The sequence below is a fragment of the Manis javanica genome, chromosome 2 (genome assembly GCF_040802235.1).
Source record: "Manis javanica isolate MJ-LG chromosome 2, MJ_LKY, whole genome shotgun sequence".
Lineage (NCBI taxonomy): Eukaryota > Metazoa > Chordata > Mammalia > Pholidota > Manidae > Manis > Manis javanica.
In genome coordinates this window covers 201,935,132-201,961,685 of record NC_133157.1, presented here as the reverse complement: position 1 = coordinate 201,961,685, position 26,554 = coordinate 201,935,132, and the positions used below count along the sequence as shown (strand labels likewise).

The 26,554-nt window shown below is 40.1% G+C and overlaps 1 protein-coding gene across 8 annotated transcripts in view; it reads right to left on the bottom strand.

Annotated features, from left to right (window-relative positions):
* DEPTOR (DEP domain containing MTOR interacting protein) overlaps positions 1–26,554 on the bottom strand; it is a 145,171-nt gene that overhangs the window by 92,275 nt on the left and 26,342 nt on the right. For all 8 annotated transcript variants that reach the window (XR_012128390.1, XM_073230018.1, XM_073230019.1 and 5 more), the window contains exons 2-3: positions 8,020–8,198; positions 6,926–7,049 (exon numbers count right to left, since the gene is read on the bottom strand). Coding sequence is in view for 7 of the 8 variants with exons in the window: in XM_073230018.1 (XP_073086119.1) it covers positions 6,926–7,049; positions 8,020–8,198 (303 nt within the window). In the remaining variant the exon portion in view is untranslated. The remainder of the gene's footprint in view (positions 1–6,925; positions 7,050–8,019; positions 8,199–26,554) is intronic.

Sequence of the window (26,554 nt, the reverse complement as noted above, 5' to 3'; positions counted from 1 at the left end):
GAATTTCCTTCCTTTTTAAGGCTGAATAATATTCCATTGCATGCCTGTAGCACATTTTATTTATCTATTTATCCATGGATGGACATATTACTTTGACCTTATGGCTATTGTGAGTAATGCCGCTATGAACATGGGTGTACAAATACCTGTTCAAGTCCTTGCTTTCAGTTCTTTTGGGTACATACTAAGACATGGAATTGCTAGATCACAGAGTAAATCTGTTTAATTTTTTGAGGAACCACCATGCCATTTTTCACAGCAGCTATGCTATTCCTACCAGCAATGCACAAGCATCCCAATTTCTCTACCAATCCTCATCAACACTTGTTATTTTCTGTTTTTTGTGTTTGTCATCCTAATGGGTGTGAATTAGCTGCATTGCCCCTTTCTATTTCCAGCAGCTCTGTGCTCCCAGATGCACTTTGCTACCCCCACTTCCCAGTCCCCGGGCATAACCAAATGCATACACATTGGCCAGTGCTATTCCTGAGGAAGAGGACTGAACTCAGCTACCTGGACCGAAGCAGCCATAAAGCTGGCTCCTAGATGGCCCTTCCTTGGCAGGCTGAGGCTGCACTGTAAAAAATAAGAGAACCAACACAATTAGGTGAACTATGGCCAGATATTTTCAACATGCATACACATTGCTCTTACTAGTTTGTAAACTACTCTTACTACTAATTGTAACTACACTTACAACTATAAGGCAGTGTTTAGATAGAGAAATTATTTGAAAATAACAGCAGTATAAAATTCTTGTTGATATTTAAAATAAAACAATGAATTTGTTCTATATTGTTTCTCCAGGCCAGGACCCCTGAGGGAAAAATTATTAAACATTTTAATAACCCATCAGGTGAAACTCACAATTTTGCAAAGCCTGTTGGGAAGAAATTCACTTTCAAAAAGAGAAAAGGACAAAAAGAAAGAAGAAAGGCGGTGATAAGGAGTGTCCAACAAGGACACGGTTCTAGGTCAAAAATTTCCCATGACTACGCAGAACTGCACATATAATGAAACCACTTAAACTTTTGTTCTGAAGTTGCTAAACATTCTGGGAGAAGAGATGATGGCCCTTTAAAAATAGCATAGTTTTAAAACTTTCTGAACAACTCAGTTCTTTTCTCAAATAAACTCTTATAAAAAAAATCCCATTTTTTCATTTCATGTTTCCAACATATTAGTTACTTTTAAAAGTTAGACAGTGAACTCTACTGCAATACATAGTAAAATAACCAAAAATCCAGTCAGTTAAAAAATGTCTGGTTTCATTAAGGAATTCCAACCCTGGTTCCCTGAAAAATAGCACACATTAACTTTTTTTTACTAATTATAAAAACAGCATTTTAGTATCTCTTACTATTGATTGTGTCTCTGTTAACTGCACTTAGGGTTTAGCCTATAGGTCCCAACCAATATGTTACTTTCTCAAGAAAAATTCCTTTTCCCATATCAAGCCTGAGTTAGGTATATTTCCTCTTAAACCATAATACTGAACACTTAAGCCTATCACAGAACTTATCACATGTCATTGCATTGTTTCTCTACTTATATCATTGACTTGTCTTCTTTATCAGTGTGTGCATATATATGACTATATATAGATAGCATATTTGTATCCATTTTACAAACTATATGTATAGTTTATATATATAAAATAATAGGGCCTGGTGCATAGTAAATATTCAATTATCATTTCCCAATGAATGAAAAACAATTAGACTCCTTGGTGAAGAGATGAAAAATGACTGTGAAATAAACACATTTTTCAAAAAAAAAAAAGTTAGACAGTGAAACCTTAAAGTTAGTTTTAACACAAAATATACAGAAATAAGAGGAGTGATGAGGATTATTATTACTTCCCTAGTGGTCAGTGTCAAGATCTAATGACCTTGGCCACTCTGTCTAATTACTGGGAGATAATTCTCCACGGGTCTCTCACATCTTTTCATAACCTGCAGGGAGAAGCACTGACAGCTTATGTTCTAGACTATCTTTTCAAGGAGGCTTACATAAGGGGCAGATTTGGAAGAGAGTGTTTCCTTCTGGGGGCAAAATGGTGGATTTGCTTACTGTCCGGATAATAAAGATAATGTTTCCCTCTGGGCCAGAGAGCGGTTTTGCTTGAAGACTATTAGAAAAGATTCAGGTTACTCAACCTCAGAGTTCCTCTTCTGTGATCCAGCCCTCGCAGGTGTCATCTGGTGCTCACTGTGCTGAGGCTTCAGGAACTGGTTCCAGAAAATGATGATACCCTGGGGTATCATCACTATTGCTGAGGGTAATAAAACATCCTTTGTCCCTGACCCAGGAGTCTCATGTCTTCTGCTAGCAGGTAAGGAAATGGTGGTAGGCAAACTTGTTAGCTTGCAAGTAGGGAAGAATCTCAAGACTCTTAAAAAGTTCTGGATATTAGTTATACGGTATCAAAATTACCCCTTCTCACCCAGATAAGTAGTTGCAAAAGGTAACAACTTTTAACTCACTTCCACTGCAATCTTGCAACACTCTTCAAGTAAACCAAGAAGGCAGGGAATGTTTATTCCAAGATCCTACGAAGCCATTAATTAATTGGGCAACACAAGTAAATGTGAAAGGTTTTACATAACACATTAGAAAGTACTTTTTATTAAAGTTTGTGAAATAATTGCAAAATATTTTAAATACAAAATTTGAATCAATTTGCAGAACTGAGGATCTCAGATGGAAAAATACTTCTATACCAGAAATGAACCAAAAGCTTGGAGACTTTTTTCTTACTCCAGCTCCATGGTTTAGGGGTACATCAGTCATTAAATCTCCCTCTAGCTCTGTCCCCCATCTCTACAAGCAGGATTGATTGTGCCCACTGGGTGCAACTCACAGAGTTGTACAAAGGACCAAATAGGTTAATGTATAAGATGTTTGGTAAACTCTAAAGAGGCAAACAAAGGTAACCCTCTGGATGCTGTTGCTTGTCATTAAAAGCAAGTTCTCTGTAGCTCTTTCAGGGTAGAAGCTCAGCAGCTCACAGTGATCACAGCATGCAGTGGCCTTTCTTCTTTCAACAAATATTTATTGTGCCAGGCCCTGAGAGGGAACAGGAAAAGGATTCCAGGGGCACTTGGTAGAGAAACCTCTGATAAGATAAAACACACAAAAGGGCTTTTCCCCTTTGGATATAGTTTCTTCCTTATATTTCTCTCTAGTCCTATGGAAGAAAAACTACAAAGGAAGCGGTGGGGACTCAGCAGAAATTCTAATGGCATACAGGCACTTTAAACCAATTCTTCAGTTAGGTCTACCCTCCCAATCAGGTCTCTACTCCTTTAGACTATTAGTGGCTGGGGAGAGAAACTCCTCCTGCTGAGAAAACCAAGTGCCCTTTAAATGAAAAACTAAACTAACATCTTTACGTACCAGATCTAGAAGGGATTTAACCTCATATTGAGACTGGGATTAAATTAGAATTTAATTAACTTTTTTCTTAACAAGATCTATTTTGCTGATGGCTAAAAGATAACCAAGTTTTGTAGTTCAGAATGCACACCCAAAACATCTACCATGTGAAGGCAGCATCTACAGATTCTATATTGTTCTTCTGAGTTACAGATATTTATCCTGCTTACAAAGGTTTTATGTGAGAACTAAAATCTGTTCTGTTTGGGAGAATGTAAGTGATGTTCATGTGTTATGTGCCTGGGGTATTTATGCCTCTGCAAAGCTAAGTGGGAAACTGTCAGCTTCTCTTAGAGAGATGTCATGCCTTGTTCTCTGCATCTTCAGCCCATAGTGATGGTTTAATGGAAACTTGATGAAAATGCATTGTGCCCTGAATGTGCTCAGATGAATTCCTCAAAATGACAGTCTGGGCATCGATCCAGGAGCACACAGCCTCTTTCTTACACTCCCTTCAAGCCCATAGCAAGAGAGGAGCAACAGGTTATACTCACAGTCTGCGGCAGGGCCTGTCTTGTGTACTTATACATATTAGTTTATTTAAACTGTAAAAGAAGTCTATGAGATTGATCCAATCACTATCTCCATTTACTAGACAGGCAAACAGAGGCACAGAGAGGTGAAGCCACTTGCCACAAGGCACAGAGCCAGGATTCATACCCAGGTAGCCCAGCTCCTGGGCTCTCTTAGCTTCTATGCTAGCCTAGATCATAAAATAATATGATAAAAAAATAATAGATATCATTTATTTATATGATTATTTACTACTGTCTTAGCAGCAGCTAATATTTCTTGGGCTCTCACTGTGTGCCAAGCACTGTGCTTAGCATTGTGTTGACTATAACTCACTTAACCTTCCCAACAGCCTTTTCAAGTAGGTCCCAGCCTAACCTTCATTTAAGACTATGGATCAGTGAGGTTCAGCAGCCTGCTCAAGGTCACCAAGCAACCAAGTTGTGAGGATGGGATTGGAGACTAGGGCAGTGTGACTTCAAAACCCATAACCACTGTCACCCACGAGGCAGTAGAATTCATGTCCCTCTAACCCTACAACCTTCCTCATGCTGGGACAACTTTGAAGAGTCAGCTCTGCCCCTTAACCAATAATTCATTGAGTACCTCTGAGTTAAGGTAAGTGGAGGGATATATATACTAAGAGGTAGCAGAATCATTGACTTTTAGTTTTGAAACACAGCCTTGTCCTACAAAATAGCAGACCGAGAAATACTACTACAGCTTAGAAAGTCAGAGCGCTCAAAAATCAGCATGGTTCAGCAAAACCATAGCCAGAAACCACCAAGTTTCATAAAGCTCTAATAATAACACAGAACAAACAAGCAAGAGGAGAGCAAAGAGGAAATATTGACAATATAGCCTCTCAGAGCAGGACAGCAGCCTGCACACCTGCCACCTGGGTTCAGGCATTCCTTCTGCCTCTCTCGCGCTGTAGCACCATCATGCAGGAAAGACGTATCCGCTTCAGGTCCCAGATGCTCCTCCTGAAAAATGGACCAATGGCCCCATCTATTTTATATTATATTTTATTATTTACTACTCTGTTATTAGAGTTCAGATAAAATAAGCTAATGGAAGTGCTTTGAGAAGTTTAACTTACAAATAAAAGGCATTCTTGTTTTGATCGTATTTGTGGAACACCACGTAGATATCATTGATTTCATCCCTTTAATCTCCGTAAGTAGTAATAAATCTTTTCTAATAATAAAAGTGTTTTCTAAAATTTATGAAAAGCCTAGTAGCAGTAAGTTTGGGCATTGGGCCCCAAGTTCAAATCCCAGATAATTTTTACTAGTGAGGTGAGCTTGGGTAAGAGATATAATTGCTTCCTGCCAATTTTCCTCATCCATGAAATGGGAACAATGACCCAACTGAAGTTATGATGATCAAATAAAATGGGTTAGTCGTGTTGTCAGATACACAGTTAACAACCAATAAATATCATCAATTGTTATAATCTTAAAAGGGAAACAACAAAAGGAGCATATATTTTGCAAGACCTTCTTTCACAAATGTTAATGGTAGCCTAAACAAGTACTCTGGCTGAAAAATATAGGAAAAATACTTCAGTAGTGAAATAAGTAAAATACTTGAAAAGATGAGCTGTGAATAAAACCAACTATTTTCTTTTTCATGTTATGTTCTAAGAGCATCCAAAACTTACAAACTAGTAGTACACACTGAGATTCATAGGGAAAATGCCCAGGGAAACAAGGAAAATGCCTTTAAAAAATTAAGTGTACACTCTAAACAAAAGTGGTCAAATAGGCAAACTGAGTCATCAGTTCCAAAGGCCACAAAGTTTGTTCCATGTCTGTTCCAGCAACCAAAAGTAGGGGCCAAGATTTGTGATGTGACAGCTAGTTCATGCAAGGTTAAGTACTTATTAAATTACTTTTCCTAGTGCTAATTTCATAAGCACTTTAAACAAATAAGTACTTGGAAATTGAGACACTGAACACTAACAACTGGAACACCAACTACACGCCAAAAGACACAGCAGTATTGATCCATAGAAATGACATGTATGTTTTTGACATCATAGAATCTTATAGTGTGAAGGGACCATCATGGTAATCTAAATACCTAACACCTGTTAGAATTTTCCAAAAGGAATTAAGAAAATAAAAGAAAACAGCAAACAAGCATAGACACCCATTCAAGTACACAAATAGAGGTGTTGATGGGTCCTGTCCATTTGAACTCATGTGAGTCAGGGAGATGAGGGATTTTCTATACTTCAGTATTTGCACCAACCCACACATCACAGAGTAAGCTCTTGAAATTGGTAAGTACATATTTTCAACTCCCTGCGCCCTTGAAGGCAGCCAGAGTTAAGGAGAGGGTGCCAAGCTCTTGAACTCCTTTCTCTAATTGTTACCCTGGAAAAGTACAAGGAAGGGAGGGTGGAAAAGGGACCACAGAAATAGCAGATAAGCTCGGAGACGAACTACCGGGGAGATTCAAGATCCACCAACTGCAGACCCTGGGCTACAGTATATTCATCTCTCCCAAAGAGCTGAGAGACTATTCCCCTTCGACCATCATGCTATCTGAAGTTCTCTCACTACTCAACTCCTGACCTGAACTTGAACTCCCCCTGTACCTGACACTGCTTCCCTAGCCATTTACAAGCCTCAACTGCCAAGTCATACAACAGGAAAAGAACGGGTAACTGCATTACTTGATGCCAAACATCAAGCTCCAACCTATTGTTTTTACTTCTGGAGTTTGTTAAATGGACTTGAATATAGAAGACACTATTTAAATAAATTCTTAATTAAGAATCTACTTAATTTCTGGCAAAGAGAAAAGCAAATGAGTGATAGCATTTTCTCTTATTAAAAGGGACGGTTATGTAACCATCCCACTGTGGAAGAGCCAGGCTGAAGTCAAAATGATAAAAGACTGAAACAGCCTTGCTTCTCCCAACAAGTTAAGGTTACAGCGGGGGGTTTCACGGGCAACATACTTCTCATATAGCCTCTGTCCTCTCATGAAGGCCTTCACTTCGTTGTCCAATGGGAAGGTGCCGTCATCCTTTCTAAAGCGGTAGAAGAGTTTGACATCCTTGAATTCCTTATGCTCATCACACACTGAAACACAACATACACAGAGGGAGAATAATAAAAAAAACCTCTTATTTAATTACTCAAATGGAGTAAGATGCTAATTAAGATTTGCTTTACTACCTAATTTCTCAACCAACTACTATATGATTTGTTACCTGTTCCTGGAACAGGGTAAGTTCAGTATTATTAGCTATTATCATCATCATCATTTTTTTACCTATTAAAAGGGTCAGATTTCAATTTATAATTCATTCCACAAACACTTCTTGAGCATGATACTGGGGTAGGCATTAGCCTCAAAGAATGTAAAATCCAGTGAGATAAAGAGAAATGTCAACACGTAACCAAAATATGGTGTGATAAGCTTACAGTACCTCAGTAACCTAGCTTTGGAGAATGGGCTCTCCTCTGAAGAGGTTGCATGGAAGTGGAGACCTGAAGAATGAGTAGAAAGTGGGCAAAAATGGAAAGAAAGGGCCTTCCAGCCCAAGAATATAACAGCATGTGAAAGGTCTTGGTCAGAGAGAGAGATTTCAAGGAGACATGTTCATGAATGTTCATTGAACCACTGAGAATAACAGCAAAAACCTGGAAACAACCAAAATAACCCTCAGTAGGGGAACAGTAAATTATGATGGCATAATTATGTGTGGCACACATAGCAGTGAAAATGAGCAGTCAAGAGATACACAATCAACATGCATGGATCTCACAAATAGCATGTTCATCAGTTTGCAAAAGAATAAACATGCATCTCTATAAAGATTAAAAACATTTAAAACAATGTCATATGTTACTAAGAGATACATATGTAAAAAAGAAAAAGTATAAACAAAGTCCATGGAAATAAACTTAAAGCCTCTTACAGGGAGGAAGGGCATGAAATTGGGGAAAGGTACACAGGAGACAATTAAAGTAAAATGTTTGATTTCTTCTAGAATAGAAGATGTAGTCCTTCATTTCCTCTCAAGTTGCCTATCACCACCTCACTCACCGTGATGAATAATGCCCCGGTCTGCTAATTTCTGCATGAGTTTAATTGCCGTCTCTCTGTCAGAAGCCTCTTTGTGCTCAATCAGCCAGTCAATCAGTTCTTTTGCGACAAAACAGTTTGGGTAGGTTTTGAGATGATGTCGCCTATCTTTAATAACCTTTTCTTCATGCAGCCTGAGCCTGGAAAGAAAATTGGGTAATTATTATAGGTATTTTGATGACAACACAAATTATGAAACCAACCCCAGAGAGCATTAACAGAATGGAAGCTCTAAATGCATCAAAGTGTCATTCAAATATCTTTATGTCATACTGTCAGAGCCTAGAAGACCCCAAAAGTGATTCTACCCCCAGATCTGGAGATGATACAGGTAAATGAGAAGGGAAAACAACCAAGGTTAACCTAGAGCTCTCCTGCCACTGCAGAGACTGACAACAGCTCTCTCACCCTTACTCCACCTCAGTCCCTTCTCTTTATCTCCCCACCAGTGGGCTTATTGCTTGAACCCACCAACGAACAAAAGTTCTAGCAACTTGCTGAAACCAGGCACTTCCTCTTTGTCACAGACTGCTCAGAGTCCACCATATTTGCATTAATTCATTCATATAACAAATATGAAGAAGTGTCTACTACACGTCCATTAGGCACTTCTAGACATTTAGAGACATACATCAAAAAATACGTAAGGTCCTTGCCTTTATAAGCCTTGTTTTTTATAGAGAGCAACAGTCAATCCTTTTGTGAAGCTTCCCAGGTTCCAGGTATAGATTTGAGCACTTTATATAGATTGACTCAGTCATCAGAAATTATTATTACTATCTTCTTCTTTTTTTTTTTTTCCAGCACAGAGAACTGAGTCTTCAGAGAGATTTAAGTGACTTCTCTAAGACCACAGAGCTAACAAGTGGAGAAAATAAGATCTGGGCCCTGATGCTCTCACTGCAGAGTCTGGCTTTCCAAATGCCACATCATCTGCCTATGGCTAGAGTGACGTAAACAAAAATTCCAGGAGAGATGGATTAAAGCTATTGGACAAATACAATTTATTTATAAACTGACAGATTAATGTGGAGAAAAGTGATTGACATGGAACCTTTTCTTACTCAAGTCAGAATTCAGTTACTTTTTACCAAGAGTCTTTAACCTGACTTTTTTTTAAAACAAGTTTCTTCCATTTATCTTCCCTTCTTTTATCAGTCATGCATGGACTTTTTAATTCTCAAGTGAAGCATTTGAACTGAGTGAAACATGAGGTCAGCTTTCTTCTGACTTCACCTACATGGCTTCTATATTGCTTACCTCATATTCTCTACATTGTTGAGATACGGGAGTGCCACATAAGCAAACCACAGAGCAACAGTGTGATGGGGGCAAGCGATTTGATATCTCTTTCTTCCTCTGCAAGGTGGAGGCAGTTATGCCCACCCTATCCTGGGTAATGTTGAGATTTGGAGACATAATATCTTTTAAACAGCAGCAACCCAGCACAGCGGCTGACATACAATAGATCCTATCTTCCTTTCTGCTATTCCCTAAGGAAGGAATTTCATCATATTCTTGCCTGTTTTTTGGACAGAGTACACTGAATGGAATTTAATAGATTTTGATATCCCAAGGGTTGTGATTGTGAGTTGGGGACACTGGGCTGGAGTTCTCCGTTGCTAAACCAGTTACAAGCTGCACTATGTTCCCCCAAAATTCATATGTTGAGTTTCTAACCTCTGGTGTTGAGAATGTGACTGTTTTTGGAGAGAGGTTCTTTAAAAAGGTAATTAAATTAAAACAAGTTCATTAAGGTGGCCCTAATCCTGTATGATTTGTGTCCTTATAAGAAGAGATTAGGACACAGACAAGGCAGAGAGGGAAGACCCTGTAAAGACAGAGGATGAAGGTGGCCATCTGCAAGCCAAGGAGAGAGCCTCAGAAAAAACCAACCCTGCCAATACCTGGATCTCAGATTTCTAGCCTCCAGCGTAAATTTTTGTTGTTTAAGCCTCTCCTTTGGTGCCACTTTGTTATGACAGCCTGAACTGGGGGGAAGGGAGAGGAGGAAAGAAATGAGCATAAATTGCACAGAAGGAAAAGAAGTATTTTAACTGAGTTCCAACTATATGACCGATTTTGTACTAAGCATTTTGACAGATGCTGACTTAACTGCTACAGCCTGAATGTTTGCATCCCACCCCCCAAAATCCACATGTTGAAATACTAAGCCCCCAGTGTCAGTTATGAGGATAGTACTGAACACAGCACAAGGAGTAGGGAGACTGGGCTCTCGTCCTGATACTGCCAGTAATTCCAGGCATCAAACTTCTGAGTGTCAGAATCCTCACTTTAAAGTGGGGATAACAGCATCCGCCTTGCTCTCCTTATCACACTGTCCCAAAGTTCAATACTATGGATAAAAATAGCATTTGAGCCCTTACTTTGGGCTGGGCCCAGTTGTAACTGATTCATTGGCATTAATCCTCATGACAACCCCCCAGGGCAGCTAATGTTAAAACCACAAATGATAGCAATGTAGAGTTGTAATTATTAATAAAAAATAAATGAGCCCTAATTAAAAAAAAACCCACATTCACATAGGCGTGCTAAAGTCATTACATGAATCCTTCTAATTAATTCAGTGACAATGACACTGAATAATTTGTTGAACATGCTTAAAGTGGCAGAATGCTAAACATTAATTCCTAGACGTGATGTCTGTCAGGAATACAAGAATAATGAAGACCGATTTATTTAGAAATTGAAATGTGGAACAAGCTACCACATAATTTGGCGGAGGAGGAATATGTTATGAGCCAAGAGGAGTTTAAGTTTCTGTAAACTTTCCAAATTAAAAACAAAAAGTATTAGGTAATATTTATCTTTAAATACTACAGAATAGAACCTTTAGTCACTATCCTCTCATGAACCCTGAGATTGGTGCTAATTCTCAAGCATGTTTTATTCCCACTGATTTCCACCATGCACAGTGGGACAAAGCACTGGACACTATCTCTTCATTCCCACTGGGCACTGTGGGTACTTAGTAAATATTTGCTGAACACATGATGGTACAAGGGCACTAACAGAAATGACACCATTTTCAAAAATGATAGGGAGGCTTCGCACTAACTTAAGAGGAGTGGCCACCCGACAACTTAGTAACCTTCTAGTATCATGGAATTTACCTGTCTTTTTATACAGAAACTATTTATGCTTTCACTTCTAGGGTAATCAATTCCCAAAGTTTGAATCCCTGTGTGTTGTTTGTGTGCGTGTTTTTAAAAGGCATTTCCTTTTCCTTGTACTAAACTTAACCCTTACAAGTTTTCACAACTTTTAATACACTAATATGCATGGCAATCTCCAAGAAGGGGATAGAGTAAGCAGCATTCCTAAGGGTTGTGGAAAAACAAAACATTACATAGCTGAGCCTTTCATGGGAAACTACACTTTTACACATAGCATGTTGCCTGGACATGTCTGCCATGCCCAACATCACCTTCAAGTTTAAAACTGCCTTCCACATCTTACCCATCCCAGGTAGGATTAAAAAAACCAGTGCCTGTTTTCTCGGCATGGGGCAGCACCTGACTGGAAGAGCTCTTGACCAACAATGGCTGCTGCACACGCCCATAGGCAGTTCAGTGAGGAGACCAGGGGCCCAAGATTTATATTCCGTTCAACTGATAGTAACTGGTTATGCCAAGCAGATGGCTCTAAGAATTAAACTAGAGCTAAAGTTTTCAAATTCTGTTTGTGATATGGAACACTTTCTTCAGGTGGAATATACCCAGGTGTCAATGTGTAAAACTGAGCAACATGAGGTGCTCTGGCTGAACGGGGTAGGGCAAATCCAGGGTATTTCCTGATTTTCCCATTCAGTTTGCCCATGTACACCCTCCACATCCCCAGACTATCTACATGGAACACTTAACACAAAGGCTAAGAATCCCAGGACTGGAAGACGCTGAGGAACGTGGCCACCCACGAATGAGAGGGAAATGGGGCAGACCAGAGCAGCCAAGTGGAGAAAGAGCCCCTGAAGCTGCAAATGAGAGACAGCAAGAGACACAGTTCCCAGAGCACCCTGATTTCTGTGGTTTTCTTCTTCCAAGATACATATACCCTAGCAATAACCAGAGCAGTACCAATTCCTACAGGTGGCTGTGTAAGCTTCAATTCCCTGGATCCAAAACAACCTTGCCTACCCAGACGCTAAGGAGGCCCTCCACCTGGACCCCAGGCCTCCTCCAGAGCTCTCTCCCCTCTTCTCACCTCCCAACCACAAGCATGCCCGCCTTGCATTCTGGACACACTGGACTTTTCTCCACAACCTAAACATGCTATCACCCTCCATGCCTCTGCTCAAGACAGACACCCCTCTACTTGGAATGCTGCCTCCTCCTGCCTTCAATAGTTCTACTTGCTCTTCAGCTTAAATTAAGTCACCTCCTCTGTGATCATTTTTCTGGCTGTCAAAGCCAGAGAACAATCTCTCCTCTTTTCTCCCACAGCATGTTGGTGCCCCTGGTAAGCATCCAACCCACTGTTACAACTAGATGACATGAGAGCAGCCAAAGAAGAGCTGCTTACATATATTTATCATTCCAGCTCCTATCCCCAAGTAAGGGAGAGCTCCTCGCTGATGTGAAAAATCAATTTGTTCATGCTATACACTCAGCATCGAGGAAGCATACGGCAGAAGAGTCTTCTGACTAACGCAGTCCAAATCAATCCACATGGAAGCACTGGAGACAATAACCATCTCTATTCTAGTTGCATTTTCCATACCACTCGCTAAGGAATTTAAATACAAAAACCACCTTCCAATCATTCATCTCCAACAGCAGGTTCACAGGCTTTAGATACAAGGTGATTCTGTAACATTCTATTCCTGTCCAGCTAACCAGCTGCTGAAAATGCATCAGACAATTTCCTCTCCCGGCCCTAGGAGAACAAACACTACCGAGTGCAGGCTGTGAATAATCCCTACAAAATTACCATCCATCTGATATAAAATTTAGAAATTGTTTTTCAAAAAATAGCTTGCAGAGAACTGCAGCAGGTTGTGGGATCCAGGGAACAAAGTGGGGACAGAAACCACATATTCTCATTTAAAAACAGCGTCATAAATCTCAGCCAAAGTAAACAGCTTAATTAACAAACACAGCAAGCCAAACAGTGGGGCTGACAGTGTGAGCCTTGTGATTTGGGCAACAGCACTGCCACAGATGTGCTTTAAACCAAAGCTATTGTCCTTTCCAGACATTCAGCAACAGCCAGTATCTGTCCTTGGGGATTGGAGAACCCAGAGAAAATCACTCTTGGTAATCTACCTTTGAAAGGTCCTGAGTCTAAAAGGACCTTTTTTCTGAGAAAAAAATGAACAAATGAAATCTAACATATTGCATTTCCTTTTAATGTTTAGATTTATTTTATAATTAAAAATTCAAATTATCCAAATAATACATACTTATGTTAGGTAAAAAAGTCAAATAGGTATAATATGAAGCTGGGCAACTGGTGATGAAGTGATCATTGTTAGCTTGGAGATAGGTGCATGGGAGTTTGCTATACTACTGTATTTACTTTGGGATGCATTTGAAATTTTCCTCAACCCCCTACTTTCCAAAGTTACCCAATATTAGTGATTGCTTATGTCATTTATGATACATGTAAAGCCAAACATGTATATTTGTATGTAAAATAGAATCACAATACACATTCCCTGTTGTTTTGCTTCAAGAAGATGCTTGAATCCCCAGCCTGTCAGAACACAGAATAAATACAGACAGTGAAAGAAGGGAAACAGTACAGAACTGGTTAAATATAAACAGAGTACATGTGATTCTGTAAAGCCAGAAGGAATTGGAATCAGAGCACCCCCCCAGCCCCCACACATACATGGCAGAAAGTTGTAGTAACCAATTTTACGGTGGTGATATCAAGTGTCCTACCAGCAAGACTCCTTTTCAGGAGGGTTGTAAGTAATGATTCTGTGAATCAGGTCCAAGTGGGAAATTCAGCCCTCCCCAGAGCCCTTCTGGGCCTCACATCAAATCAGCACATAGCGAAGCCCCAGGTATACTGTGTGCCTTGTCAGCACAGGGAATCGAGATGCTAAACACACCCAAAAGGAAGCATGTTTGATTCTAAGTCCCATGTATCGTACTGTATTTGAGATCGTGATGCAGGAATATTTGCAGAAATAACAACGGTAATACCTGACATCTGAACAGAGCCGTGGCCTGTCAGACCTGAGCCAAACAAACCCCGGTGAATCAGGAAGGCTCCATCATATGCTTTTGACAGATACGGAAATTGGGCTCAGAAAAACTAAAGTGCTATGCTCAAGTCATGTTTTTATTAAGTTGTAGAGTTAGGGCTTGGGCCATGTCCTCTGGTTTCTGTGTTTAGAGAGCTTTCTGGGCCATCAAACTTTAAATGGCAGACAAAGTACTAGTCTTCTGCCTGTTTTAAGCTTGTATAGGCTAAGAAGGAGAAAATAGTCTAGTTATGGTAAAGCACCGTGGTAAGGTGAAAATTTATGCAGTTGATACATAACACAGATACTGCTACCAATACAAACACAGATGGGGCTCACAGAAGTGCCTACAAAATAAATCATCATATTGTCTTCATGTATGCATGCAGCCAATGTTGTATAATTCAGATGACACTTCTTGGGGGGCAGGAAATGGAGCTGGTGAATTACTCCATCCCAGACAGTATTAGGTCATGCAGTGCATACAACAACTATTTTTTAATGATGTATGCAAAAAAGCTCATGAGGCCCTTTTAAATCTTTCTTCTCATCCTTAAGATAAGGGTTAAATAAATACAGGGTCCAGACAGGAAGGCCCCTAAGTCAGCCTTCCTTATGTCACTAGATTTGAGATTTTTCATTGAGTTCTTCTCCCACATGGGCTTCTTCCTATGAGGGCTCCTTTACTGCTTCTGAAGCAATAAAGAGGGCCCTTTTATCCCCTCCATCTCCAGCTCTCATCTCCAGCTCTCATCTCCAGCTCTCATCTCTTCCTCTGATGAGTCAGAAGAATGATCCTCTTCCTGATTGCAAAGAAATTCCTTTCATATCCAAGAAGGAAGAACTTTTTTTAAAACAGACCATTATTTGTTTATCCACCATACCCAGGTGTACCAGGCCTCTAATTGCCACCAGAGTGGTTTGTGGAGCTTGGGAAGGACTCAGAGCGACTTGTGGGACAAGTACTGACTGCTGAGTCAAGTGGTCCTTGGTGTCTGGGTAAAGCATTCTTGGAGCTTAGCAGCTACTTCTGATTCTGGCCCCCAGGCCCCATTATGCCCCTTTGTAATGAGAGGATGCTGCATCCCAACTCCTTCCTCCTCAAAACAAAGGGGCTGGCTCTTCATTTAGCACCCTGGTTCTAAGTGGGGCCTACACTGTGTCCATCCCTTTGCCCCTGCCTCCTCCAGATCTGGCACAAGGCCGATAAATGGTGATTTTCAGGTGGCACCAAGTGGGCAATAAAAATGCATAGCTTTTACCAAGTCAGAAGGAACAAAATAGAAGTAGACTCATAGACACTAGAAGCAACTAGTGGTTACCAAGGGGGAGGGTGAAGGAGATAAAAGGGTACAATAATTCACAATCACTATATTACCTGGTCACAGCGATGGTAGTACAGCACAGAGAATATAGTCAGTGATTCTGTAACATCTTACTACACTGATAGATAGTGACTGCACTAGAGGAGGCGAGGATTTAATATGGGTAACTGTTGAACCACTGTGTTGTATATTTGAAACCAACATAAGATTGTATACCAATGATACTTTAATGAAAAAAAAATGTACAGCTTTTAGATAACAGGAACTCGAGTCAACTTCCTGCCCTCCTCACTCACTATTCATCATTCATTCATTGCAGACCTATGGAGTCAGACTGACTGGAGTTCAAATCCAAGTTCCATCCATTATTCTCTGTGTAACTTTGGACGAAGTATTTGAGTTCTCAGAGCCTCAACCTTCTCATCTATACAATGGGAATAATAATGTATATCTCACATTGTGAGGATTAAATGAGACTCTCTGTCAAGTCCACATATACATAATAAGCTCTCAATAAACTTCAACTCTTCCTGCTGTTATTATTATTTATTGTATGTCATTGTCAGATCTTACCAGAAACACCAACAAGAAGCCATTGAATATGTATTTCAGTTACTTTTTAGAAAAAAATGCAGTCCCTGGTTGCTGACCATTGTTTCCCAGTGTGGATGCAGGATTCTGCACTAAATCTGCTAATTTCTCTGAGAGTGAATCAAGTAATACTGTTGAGAGTTGGCTGTTCTTCTCCATGAATGAATTAGGAAGAGAGCCCTGCAGGTGGGTGGCAGGTAAAAAGCCAGGGGAGCCAGAGGTAAGGTGTTCAGTCATTCCCTGCAAAACATACAGTCTTGCTTCCGGGACATTTGCTAGATCTCATCTCACCCCTTCTGTGGTGGCAACCAAACTAAAATCACTGCATCGTTTGAACTGGGGAGAACTTTATTAGCTCTAGTTCAACCCTCCCCAACATCACTGCTTTACAGATGGGAAATCTGAGACTTAGAGAAGTTAGGTGATTTCCCCATGTTCCCCTGTGGAACTTCAAGGTGCAGAGGCAGGCAGGAGAGTGGCCCAGAGGAGCGCTGATCAAGCAGGTGACTGTATGGGGCCGGATGTGGTCCAGGTAGGACCTCCTCTCTGGGCATATGTTTCCAGGCACTAGAGCAGTCTCCCCAGGAATCAGCAACCTGTGTGTCTAAGGCCCTTGCAATACCTTACCACAATCTTAAAAGGTTGACAGGTGAACGTAACTCTGGGGTCAGCCCTATGGTGTAATTCTTAGGGCCCCTCCTTCTCACCGATGCTTGTTCCTCCTTGAGGAGAAGCCTAGCCTTCCATCCAATAAGAAGGTATAACAGCCTTTTCTTTTTTTAAAGACAGGTCTTTGGCTGAGAGCAGGTGATAAGCTCTCACATATTTAGTATAATCAGTTAAGCAATGAGTGTGATGGCATTGACTCTGTTTACATTTTGATTGGGAGGAAGTTTCAAGTAGGAAGGTGCAGGATTTGGGGGTTAAAAGAGGAAAGAGTTGGTCCTGCTGGTGGGGAGGATGCCCAAAACAGAAGCTGGGCTCAGTGGACTTCACAGTCCGCAATGCGGATGGACCAACGGAAGCCAGGTACTGTGCTGTCTCTGGGAGGAGTCTGGCCACCTAACTGTAGTGTGTGCAGTTTCCATCTAGGTTACATGGCCAGGGGAAGAGCTCTTACCAAATTAGGACCTGAGTTTCCTAATCTGAAAAATGAGGAAGCTGACAAGATTTATTTATAAAACCTGTTTTAACTCTAACTTCTTTGTTTCTATGGACACCCTGAAGAGCCTTGAGAGTAAATCACTATTCATGAGATCAAAATAGCACAGGCTGTTTAAGGCACAGTTTGTGCTGAAAAGAGCTACCGCAAACCACAAGGCCAGGAAACACAGAACAGCAAATTTCATTTCCTTTGGGCTTCCAAACAAGGATAAACACATCAAAGGGAATCTTGTGCCAAACATGCTGTACAAACACCATCTAGAGTTACAATCACCTATTTTCAGCTCACAGGACACATGCTGATGCTGCCGAAGTGTCACAGGCTCTGGGCATGCAGGTCTATGACATGAAAATAGAGACAGTTTCTTTTAGTTTAAAAGTATTTCAAGGGCCCTCAGAAGTGTTTTCAAGGACATCTGCAGCCATAGTAAAGGCTACTTTCAGCTAAGGGGCTTCGAAGAGATTTCTCAACCAATATATATTTATTGAGCCCCAACTGTATACCAGGCACAGCTTGAACAACTGCTCACGATGGACTAGTTTCTGTAGTTCAAGGACCATGCCACAGAAATGAGCGCAGTTTCTTCAAAATGAAAATGTATTCTGTGTGTATAGGATACACACACACACACACACACCAGTTAAGCTCTCCATAATATGTTAAAACTGAATCTATCTAACATTATTTTCCTCTTCTTCTATTTCCTCTGTTTTAATCAAATGCATCACCTTCCTTTCTGCCTCTGTCCCTAAATTTATGCTATCCCTTTTTCAGGATATGCTTCTCTTCTTCCTATTCATCCATTAAAGTCTAGATTAACTCAACCTTCTTCCATAATGTCTTCTGCTATCCAACCACGTATGATCCAGTTTCCCTGAGTCCTCTATGGTGTATTTTCTACAATGTTCATGTTTACTCATATATGATTCTGTATTACCTTACTCTTAGTTGCATTAATTCTCTATCTTTGACTATACTACTAAGTCTATGAGTAAAGAACTAATCTTATTCTTCCATGTGTCCCAAAGTGTCTGGGACAGGGCTAATGGTGAATGATAGGATAGGGCCTGGGTTTTCATCTGGACAGAAAGAAACGAGCACGGTACAGAAGGCAGACATTGAGTCTCCAGTCTCGGGCCCTTTGATGGCTGCATACTCATCCAGGTTAGACACACTCAGCAATACTTCTCAGTGCTTGTGCCATTGCATTTCTATTAACAGGAAGGAGCATTTGGACCACCTGTGTATGTTTGCTTCCCCTGGATAACAAATGTCAATTCTTCCTTCAGGAAAAGCCCACGCTATTCCTCACTGAATGTGTATACAGCAGGCATCTGAACTTTAACCCAGTTCTGTCTCCTGTCAGAATCCAGGCAGATGTAGACAGATATGGCTCGGGCTGGTGGACAGGGCCCTCCAGGAGTCCACTGACAGCTTGGCAAAAATAGCCAGGCCACCAGAGAGGAGGGAAACTGGTAGAAGGCCACAGTACCCAGTCAGCCCCAAGGACAAGGAGCCAAATCTGAAGGTGCAGGGTGCACTAAAGTCCTGTGAGGCAAAGGGCCAGAGGCAGCTCTGCTGTGGAGAAAAGGTGGCAAAGAAGACACCAGAAAGGGACCTTGAGAGTCTTGATACAGTGCTGCGAACACACACACACACACACAGGTTCACACACAAACACCACGACACCAAAAGGGTCACAAGAAGGGCTGTTGATAAATGTCCAGATCACTCCAAAATAAGCACTTTTGAGGGGTTAACTGTCCTATATAGGTACTTAATACACTTAAATCCAAATGTTTATGCCACCTTCGTACCCAGTGTAGACACCGAACACACTTGGCATTGGGACTTGTTTGTTTGTTTACAACTAAGAGTAAAATGAAACTGTGGGAGAAACTCAAAACACCTGAATATTTATATTTCACTTATGACATCTATGTAGAAAACTAAATGGTTTTCTCAGGGCTACATAATACATGTGATTTCACATATCTGATACCACCCTCAGGAAAATCTTCATAGATTCAACTGTCAGAGACATACCCAGTGAACGCAACTACTTGTAGTTCAGATATTGGCTTATTCTAGGTTTACATTTTCTCCTAGCATAGCTGCTTGGACTCTTGCAGGTACACAATACACATACAGTGAAATTTTCAGACCATTTTACAGCTCAGTTTTCTCTCTTTGAGTACCAGGGCAGTCACTGAGCACACATGCTCTGTGTTTGTTCATATTTAATGAAGCTTGAGTATGTATGACCTCATGTATGTAATCCCACACTTACTTGGATCCCCGGTTACTCATTTTTTGAGGTTCACAGAGAAGAGGCACTAGAGCAGGAGCAAAAAGCCTTCACCAACAGCCAAGAAGGAAATATGTCCAATGTAGCAGGAAGACTCTAGATGTCAACATGAGAGAATTCAGTTTTCTATATATTTGAGTCCTGAAGTGCTTCTACTTAATAACAGGGCCACATTCATATGCTTAGCACATTATGGCTTGTAAATTACTTTCATATACTTCATCTCATTTGATTTTTGCAAACAACCATGTGAGGTAGTTAGGAGAGAGATGATGAACCCTGTCTATAGATGACAAGAAGGAGGTTTACTCTGGTCATTAGAATTGGTGGCTAATAGTTTACAAAGTTGCACATCACATTAAGTACTTAAGATTTCTCATTTATCAAGACTTCCTACTTGAAAGAGAATGTCACCCTCTTTAATAAGAATATTTCTGCAAAGCTGGAGTTGGTCAAATCAATGGTTGTACTGTAGTGTTACCTGCATATTTACATTTTTCATGGGTCCTCCATTACTTTCAGAGCGACCCATACAGTCCATTTTCTCTATGACTCTATTTTGCTCTGGTGGATGGGCAGGTATTTAAACCCTGCTGATGATTATATAACGAATCTGAAAACTTACCAAATTCTATTTAGAGCCTCAAACATATTCAAATACCTAGCATGGTTCCAAACACCTGTGGCTATTTAGAAAATACAGCACTCATTAAACCAAAGACAGTATCTTCTTATAAAGTTAGCTAGATCAATCACTAAAGAGCTCGTCAACTCAGCCACATTTCTTTTGACAGCTGTCATTTGAACTGTAGTGACACTTGGCAGCAGCTAAAAAGTCACACTATTAATTAGGCTACCAGAGGCAGGTAGGGGAGCTCCAAGTTGGCTCTTTGGAAATCATTAAGTTTCTAGAGGGCCTTTGAAATACTTCTCTCAATTTAATGTCGCCATGCTACTGTGCCCATCTCCAATATCTTTCTGTCCCAGCATTTGTTCTATTGTGTGCAAAATGCTAGGAAGCAAAGCTAATGCAACAAACTAACTCTAACAAGAAGGAAATGATATTTCTGTTCTATGAATTGGTGGGCTGTCTGTCACGGTTTTTAATTGAGGCCCTGGTGTCGTGTAAGCCTAGGTAGGGTCTATTTCCCCTTGACTGATGCACATCACAATTATATCTGCCCTGAGGCATCTGGTAAGTTAACTATCTGGTTTTTCCTTGAGAAAATTTAAAATACCCTCAAATCGGTCTCCCTTTATCAGATTTGTAACCTTCCCACTGCTTATACAAGGAAGGAACAAATATTTGACTTGATTTGATTTGATTGCTGTTTGATTCAATAGCAACTCAAGTTCTCAATGTCTTTGTTTTAAAAGTTGCAGACAAAAATAATAGGTGTTCAAATTAAAACAATGATAAAACATACATTTTAATAAAGGGTGTAACCTAAACCAAAGAATAGAGGTTTGTCATAGTGTGATAATAGAAAAACAGAGCTCTGAATGTAATAAACACAATAGCTGATGAATATAAGCTATTGAACAAATAAAACTAAAATGTCTTTGATCAGAGACTCATAATACTTTACAGTCCTTCCTGGATTATTATGGCTATTTCTAAAACTCTTTACCATAAAAAGAGTAATCTCTCTTACTCTGGTCTTTTATTTTTTATTTATTTGCTGCAATGACCACATCATCCAAATCCCTAAACCTTCTCTGATATTCAACATGCAGGATGGAGAAGCACCTACCCAAACCAAACTCAACCAGTGATACTTTCCACAAAGAATCGCATACCAATGACTGAAGTCCAGGCATCACATTAGATGTGCAATTAGTTCTATGACATGTACTTACAGTGCAACTATCATGACCTAAAAAAAAAGCCCTTTTGTTTTTATAATGCATTGCTACTTTTGAGTTCTATATTGTAGTAGATCTTCTAAGCTTTTACTTAAATGTTTATTTTGCATTTCTTGAATACATGAGCTGAAGGCAGAGGTAACCATTAGAATTAAAAGTAAGGTAAAAGTCCTGGATTAAGAAATCAGTACTGAAAAATTCAAATCCAGATAATAAAGCATCATTTGCATTGAGGATATGTGTGTGTTCTTCTTCATGTTCTTTAATCTTATTTTATACCCCACAGCACTTGAAAACTTATTACTGTCATGAACTTATTAGTGTCATCAATGTTAGTAAACATCAATGCCTCTGAACCTTCTCTTGACTCCAGTTCAGGGATCAACAAGAGGACAGGCATGTCCACCCAAAGCATTCGTTGTTGTATTGCAACATGCACAAAACGTGGTAGACACAAACTAAGTAACCATTTCAGGGCTTCCATTTTTCTTGACTCCCACAAATACATACCCTGCCTACCCTGACTCCGCTCACAATACATACATTCTCTCTCATCATCATCATTGCCTACTAACGTAGTTCCTTTCCCCAAGCATCTGACTTCTAGGAATGATTCCCCGAATATTCCAGCCACCTGGACAACATTCTTAGCCATCTCGGATTTAGAACTCCTTAAGGACAGAAATTAGGACCCAGTCGTTTTTTTGGATTCCCAGCACTCTGCCTAGTGCTGACAGGAGCCCAATAAATGTTTCTTGTACTCAAATTTCCTTCATCCCCTATGTTTAACTTGCCATCAAGATCTGCTGTTGACACCTTGGAAATTTCCCTTGACTTGCCTCCATTCCATGACCACTTTTCTAGCTCAGAGTCTCCTCATTCAATGTCTGGAACTCCACTGTTTCAATACATACCTGCTGCCCAACTCACCTCTCCCACTTAAGGACATTCAGAGGCTCCCTATTAATTTTGGTTTGCCACAAACCCTGACTCTTCTGTGCAACAATAAAAGCTCTGTCTGAGCTTTCCTCACTCCATCTTGTTTTTTTTTTATTAAGGTATTATTGATATACACTGTTACACAGGTTTCACATGAGAAAACAATGTTGTTACTACATTCACCCATATTATCAAGTCCCCACCCATACCCCAATGCAGTCAGTGTCCATCAGTGTAGTAAGATGCCAAAGATTCACTATTTGCCTTCTCTGTGCTACACTGTTCTCCCCATTCCCTCACTCCATCTTAGTGTGTCTTAGTCTGATTCAACCACGCTGACCCCTGCTCTCAACCCAGCCCATCAAGCAGGCACACATCCTATGCCTATCCCATTTCTGAATCTTTGCCCATGGCATATTTCCATTGCTAGGAATTCTGTCCTTCTTCCCTTCAACTTCTACAAAACCTACTCACCTTTCTTCATGTTCCACCTCACCGTGAAGCCATCTCTGTTTCTAGTTCACAAGGACTTCTCCTTTCTAAAACTGTTGCTTTAAATCTCCAGGGTTCTCTGCAGTATTTCGTTCAACTGTCCTTCATATAGTCATAGATTTTTATTTTATTTCTCTACCTAAAAATCATATTCCTAATAGCATGAATCATACTACTTATTTCTTGACACTGTGTTTAATACAAATAAAAGCTGGCCCCACAGGCTCTCAATAAATATTTGTAGGCTGAGTAACTTAAGAAAATTATTCTGGGAGGAAAAGAGGAAGAATACTATACATCCAGGTTTCTATGAAATTTGCTGAAGATATCTGTGCTCTGTATATACCTAAAAGTACCCAGTCTTAACTAACCTATTATAAAATATTAACTGCACTTTTTTAAAGAAGTTCACATATACTACCTTAAATCCTGTCCAAACCCATCTGTTAATTGCAAGGCACTATGGCAGACCTTATGTTTTGTTTGTTGCCAGGTGAAAAAGACAGTTCTGTTGCTACAACATTATAGACCCCTAGATTCAAAAGTCAGACAGAAAAACTTGTTTTTGATATTGCTATCATTAGCAGTAAGAGCCATGGGAAGAGAAAGAATGGCCTTCATTCTCTCTGCCTGCTTACTCAAGGGCTGTTTACCATTTTAATAAGCTGTTCATCAGTGCCAAGTGCTTCACAATATCACTTTCATTAGTCACTCACCACAAGCGCCATGTGATGCACAAGAATATTATTGCCCCTGTTGAGCAGCGCACATGCTTTCATGAGACACAGAAGGAGGGACTTGTCCAGCCTAAGATAAATAGCAAGCTTGAATTCAAAGCTCTGGTGTCCTGCTCTGAGCCCTGGGAAAACCTACAAAAATCTTCCTTCAGTAAAGCTGAGAAACATTGTCATCAGCTTATTACTTTAAGCTAACTCTCTGGCAATACTAAAAATCAACTCAATCCAACAAATATTTTGGGGGTGCTTAGTAATGCTAGAAAACTGCCAGACATGGATGACAAATATGACACACCTGGTCTCCCTCATGGTGCTTGAAGCCCAAAGAGTGGCTTACGAAGGACAGGCCTAAGACCATCTTTTGGAGTGCAGCTTGAAAAATATCAGGATGTCTATATTTATTTTATCTCACCTTTAAAGGGACTTTCTCAATTTCTATTTTTGTGTATGTTTATGATATACATAATGCATTGGTACAGTAGTATATGTGTATAACTGTTAAATTAATATGCTCATATTGGGGGGAATCTATGCTCAAAACATTTGGACAGATAAGGATAGGCAAGCAGAAACATTTGAAAACATTTTGGACTTTCCTGAACATGCCATGGCATTTCACATTACCATTTTTTCTAATTTCTCTACCTAAAATGAACCTCCTTTCCCCCACTGTATGTTGAGTAAGTGCCTTCAAAACCCAGCTCAGCTGTTACCTGCTTAAGAACATTTTCATTATCCTCTCTCACGGGCAGAGTCAGACGCTTCCATCCAGTGCTCCCACTGTACCCCGTACACCTTTCAACTGCAGACATGATCACACTGTGTTGCTATCATCAGTCCACATTTCCATCTCTGGCACTAGCTGGCTGGAATCCCTGACTGTGAGTACTTGAGGACAGGGTTCAGATGGTTTACCACTTTTCCCAAGGGCTAGCATGTTCTGTCACAAGAGACTCTCACAATTTATATGAGAAATTTATTCACACAATTTTTTCTTTCCAATTGCAATTGGCTTGAAGAAGAAAGAATTTCACATGGGCCATCAGAGTGCATTTTACTTCCTCCTATTTCTCCTTGTGGAAAGGCAGAGTGCTTTGGGGGGATGGGAAAAGGTGTTCACACTTAAGATACTACACTACATTCCTGACTTCCCAGTTAAGTAAAAACTTAGAGCTGGGATATGAGAAAGCTATACATTTTAACTTTACCAGTGAGGGCTGTTCCAGTGGAATAGTCTCATGAAGATGCATGTGCGACTGAGAGGAAAGGAGCTCAGGACGGAGGGACCAGCCTCCTGTCCTGTCTCAGCTCTATGTACACTAACTACTTTGGGGCCACTTAGCCTCCAGAGGAGATTGCCTTGATTCCTCATATATACTTTCAGAGTTGGCATGAGGAAGTAGGGTATACAGAAGAACCAAGACTGTCAGTTCCATTCTTGCTCTGGCACAAAGTCAAATGGCCAAGCAAGAGTCATTCAACAGGCTGAATTAGGACTTGATTAAGTTGATGACATGGAGAGGGTATCAACCCTTTAGGATAACCTTCACTGACATGTGACTTGGAGTAACTACTTTAGTTTTCAGAACCTTGCCAGTTGACAAATATTAATTGAGCACCTAGTGTGCCTTAGGCACTGTGTCAGGCACTGGGCATTCAGTGGTAAATAAGACAATATGGAACATGCAGTAAGCAAACTTCACTTTCCTTGTCTTCCAAATGTAAAGGTTCTTTCAAGTCTAAAGACCGTGAAATGTGATGATTCAGTGTGAACCCCAAAATGGCATGGCCCTCAAGATTTCCTCTCCAATCTCATGTATATATTTTTAAATTCCATTTGAACACATTAGGACTAATTTAATTTTAGCTGTGAAATAATCCCTCATCCAATTTAAGAGGTCTGCATCTTAAGATTTCAAATGTATTTCTTTATCTTAGAAATGTATTTCTTTCTCTTATCACCAAAACTACTGCAGGTACCTTCACTGGGGCATCAGCATTACAAAGCTGAGCGTGGGATTTGAAATAAAAAAATCCTAAATCTGAGCTCTGCCCCCATCACTTGGTAATCACGTGTCCCGTAGCCAAGTCACCTAATCTATCTCTGAGCTGCATTTAGTTTGCCACTTAGAAAATTTTCATCCCATGGTGACTATGCACCCATCTATGTGGTGAACACTGGGGGCATTAACAATGAATATGAAATTATGATGAACTTCATGTAAAGCTCCTCACCTCTAAACAGGAATCCAAATAATCACTAAGGCTCCTCTCAGCTCATGGGCGAAAGATCAATACAATGTTAAGGGCCAATAGAACAATGCATATAATACCTCTTTCTAGAATAGAAGATTTAATTATATATGTGTAAATGTTAATGGGTGTTTATAATTTGTATCACAAATACTTATCACAAAACTAAGATAAAGGAAAACTATTACAGAAATAATGGAATTTCTTTATATATTTATCTCACCCAGCAAGTGGTCTGTGTGATTCTACAAACTAAAGGCTCACAGTGTGACCTACTTCCACTTTTTTCTGAAGGCACCTGAACCATCAACTAAGAGCTGCTGTGCATTCAGGAAGCCAAGGTTACCATACCTTTCTAACAGCATCTGTGAAAGCTAGAAATATTAATGTGTTTGTGTATCATCTTACCTGAAACTGCACAATCAACTGACTGTACATGGGATTTTATGTTTGTACCTAAATATGCAGCAATTTTAACAGCAGACTGAAGTGATGGACTGACTATAAAAAGACAAAAATGTTAACTGGCTCATGATAGAATTGCACAAATTTCCTTGACCCCGAAAAGATGTAAAACTGCAACCACATGAAATAAAATACTCTCTG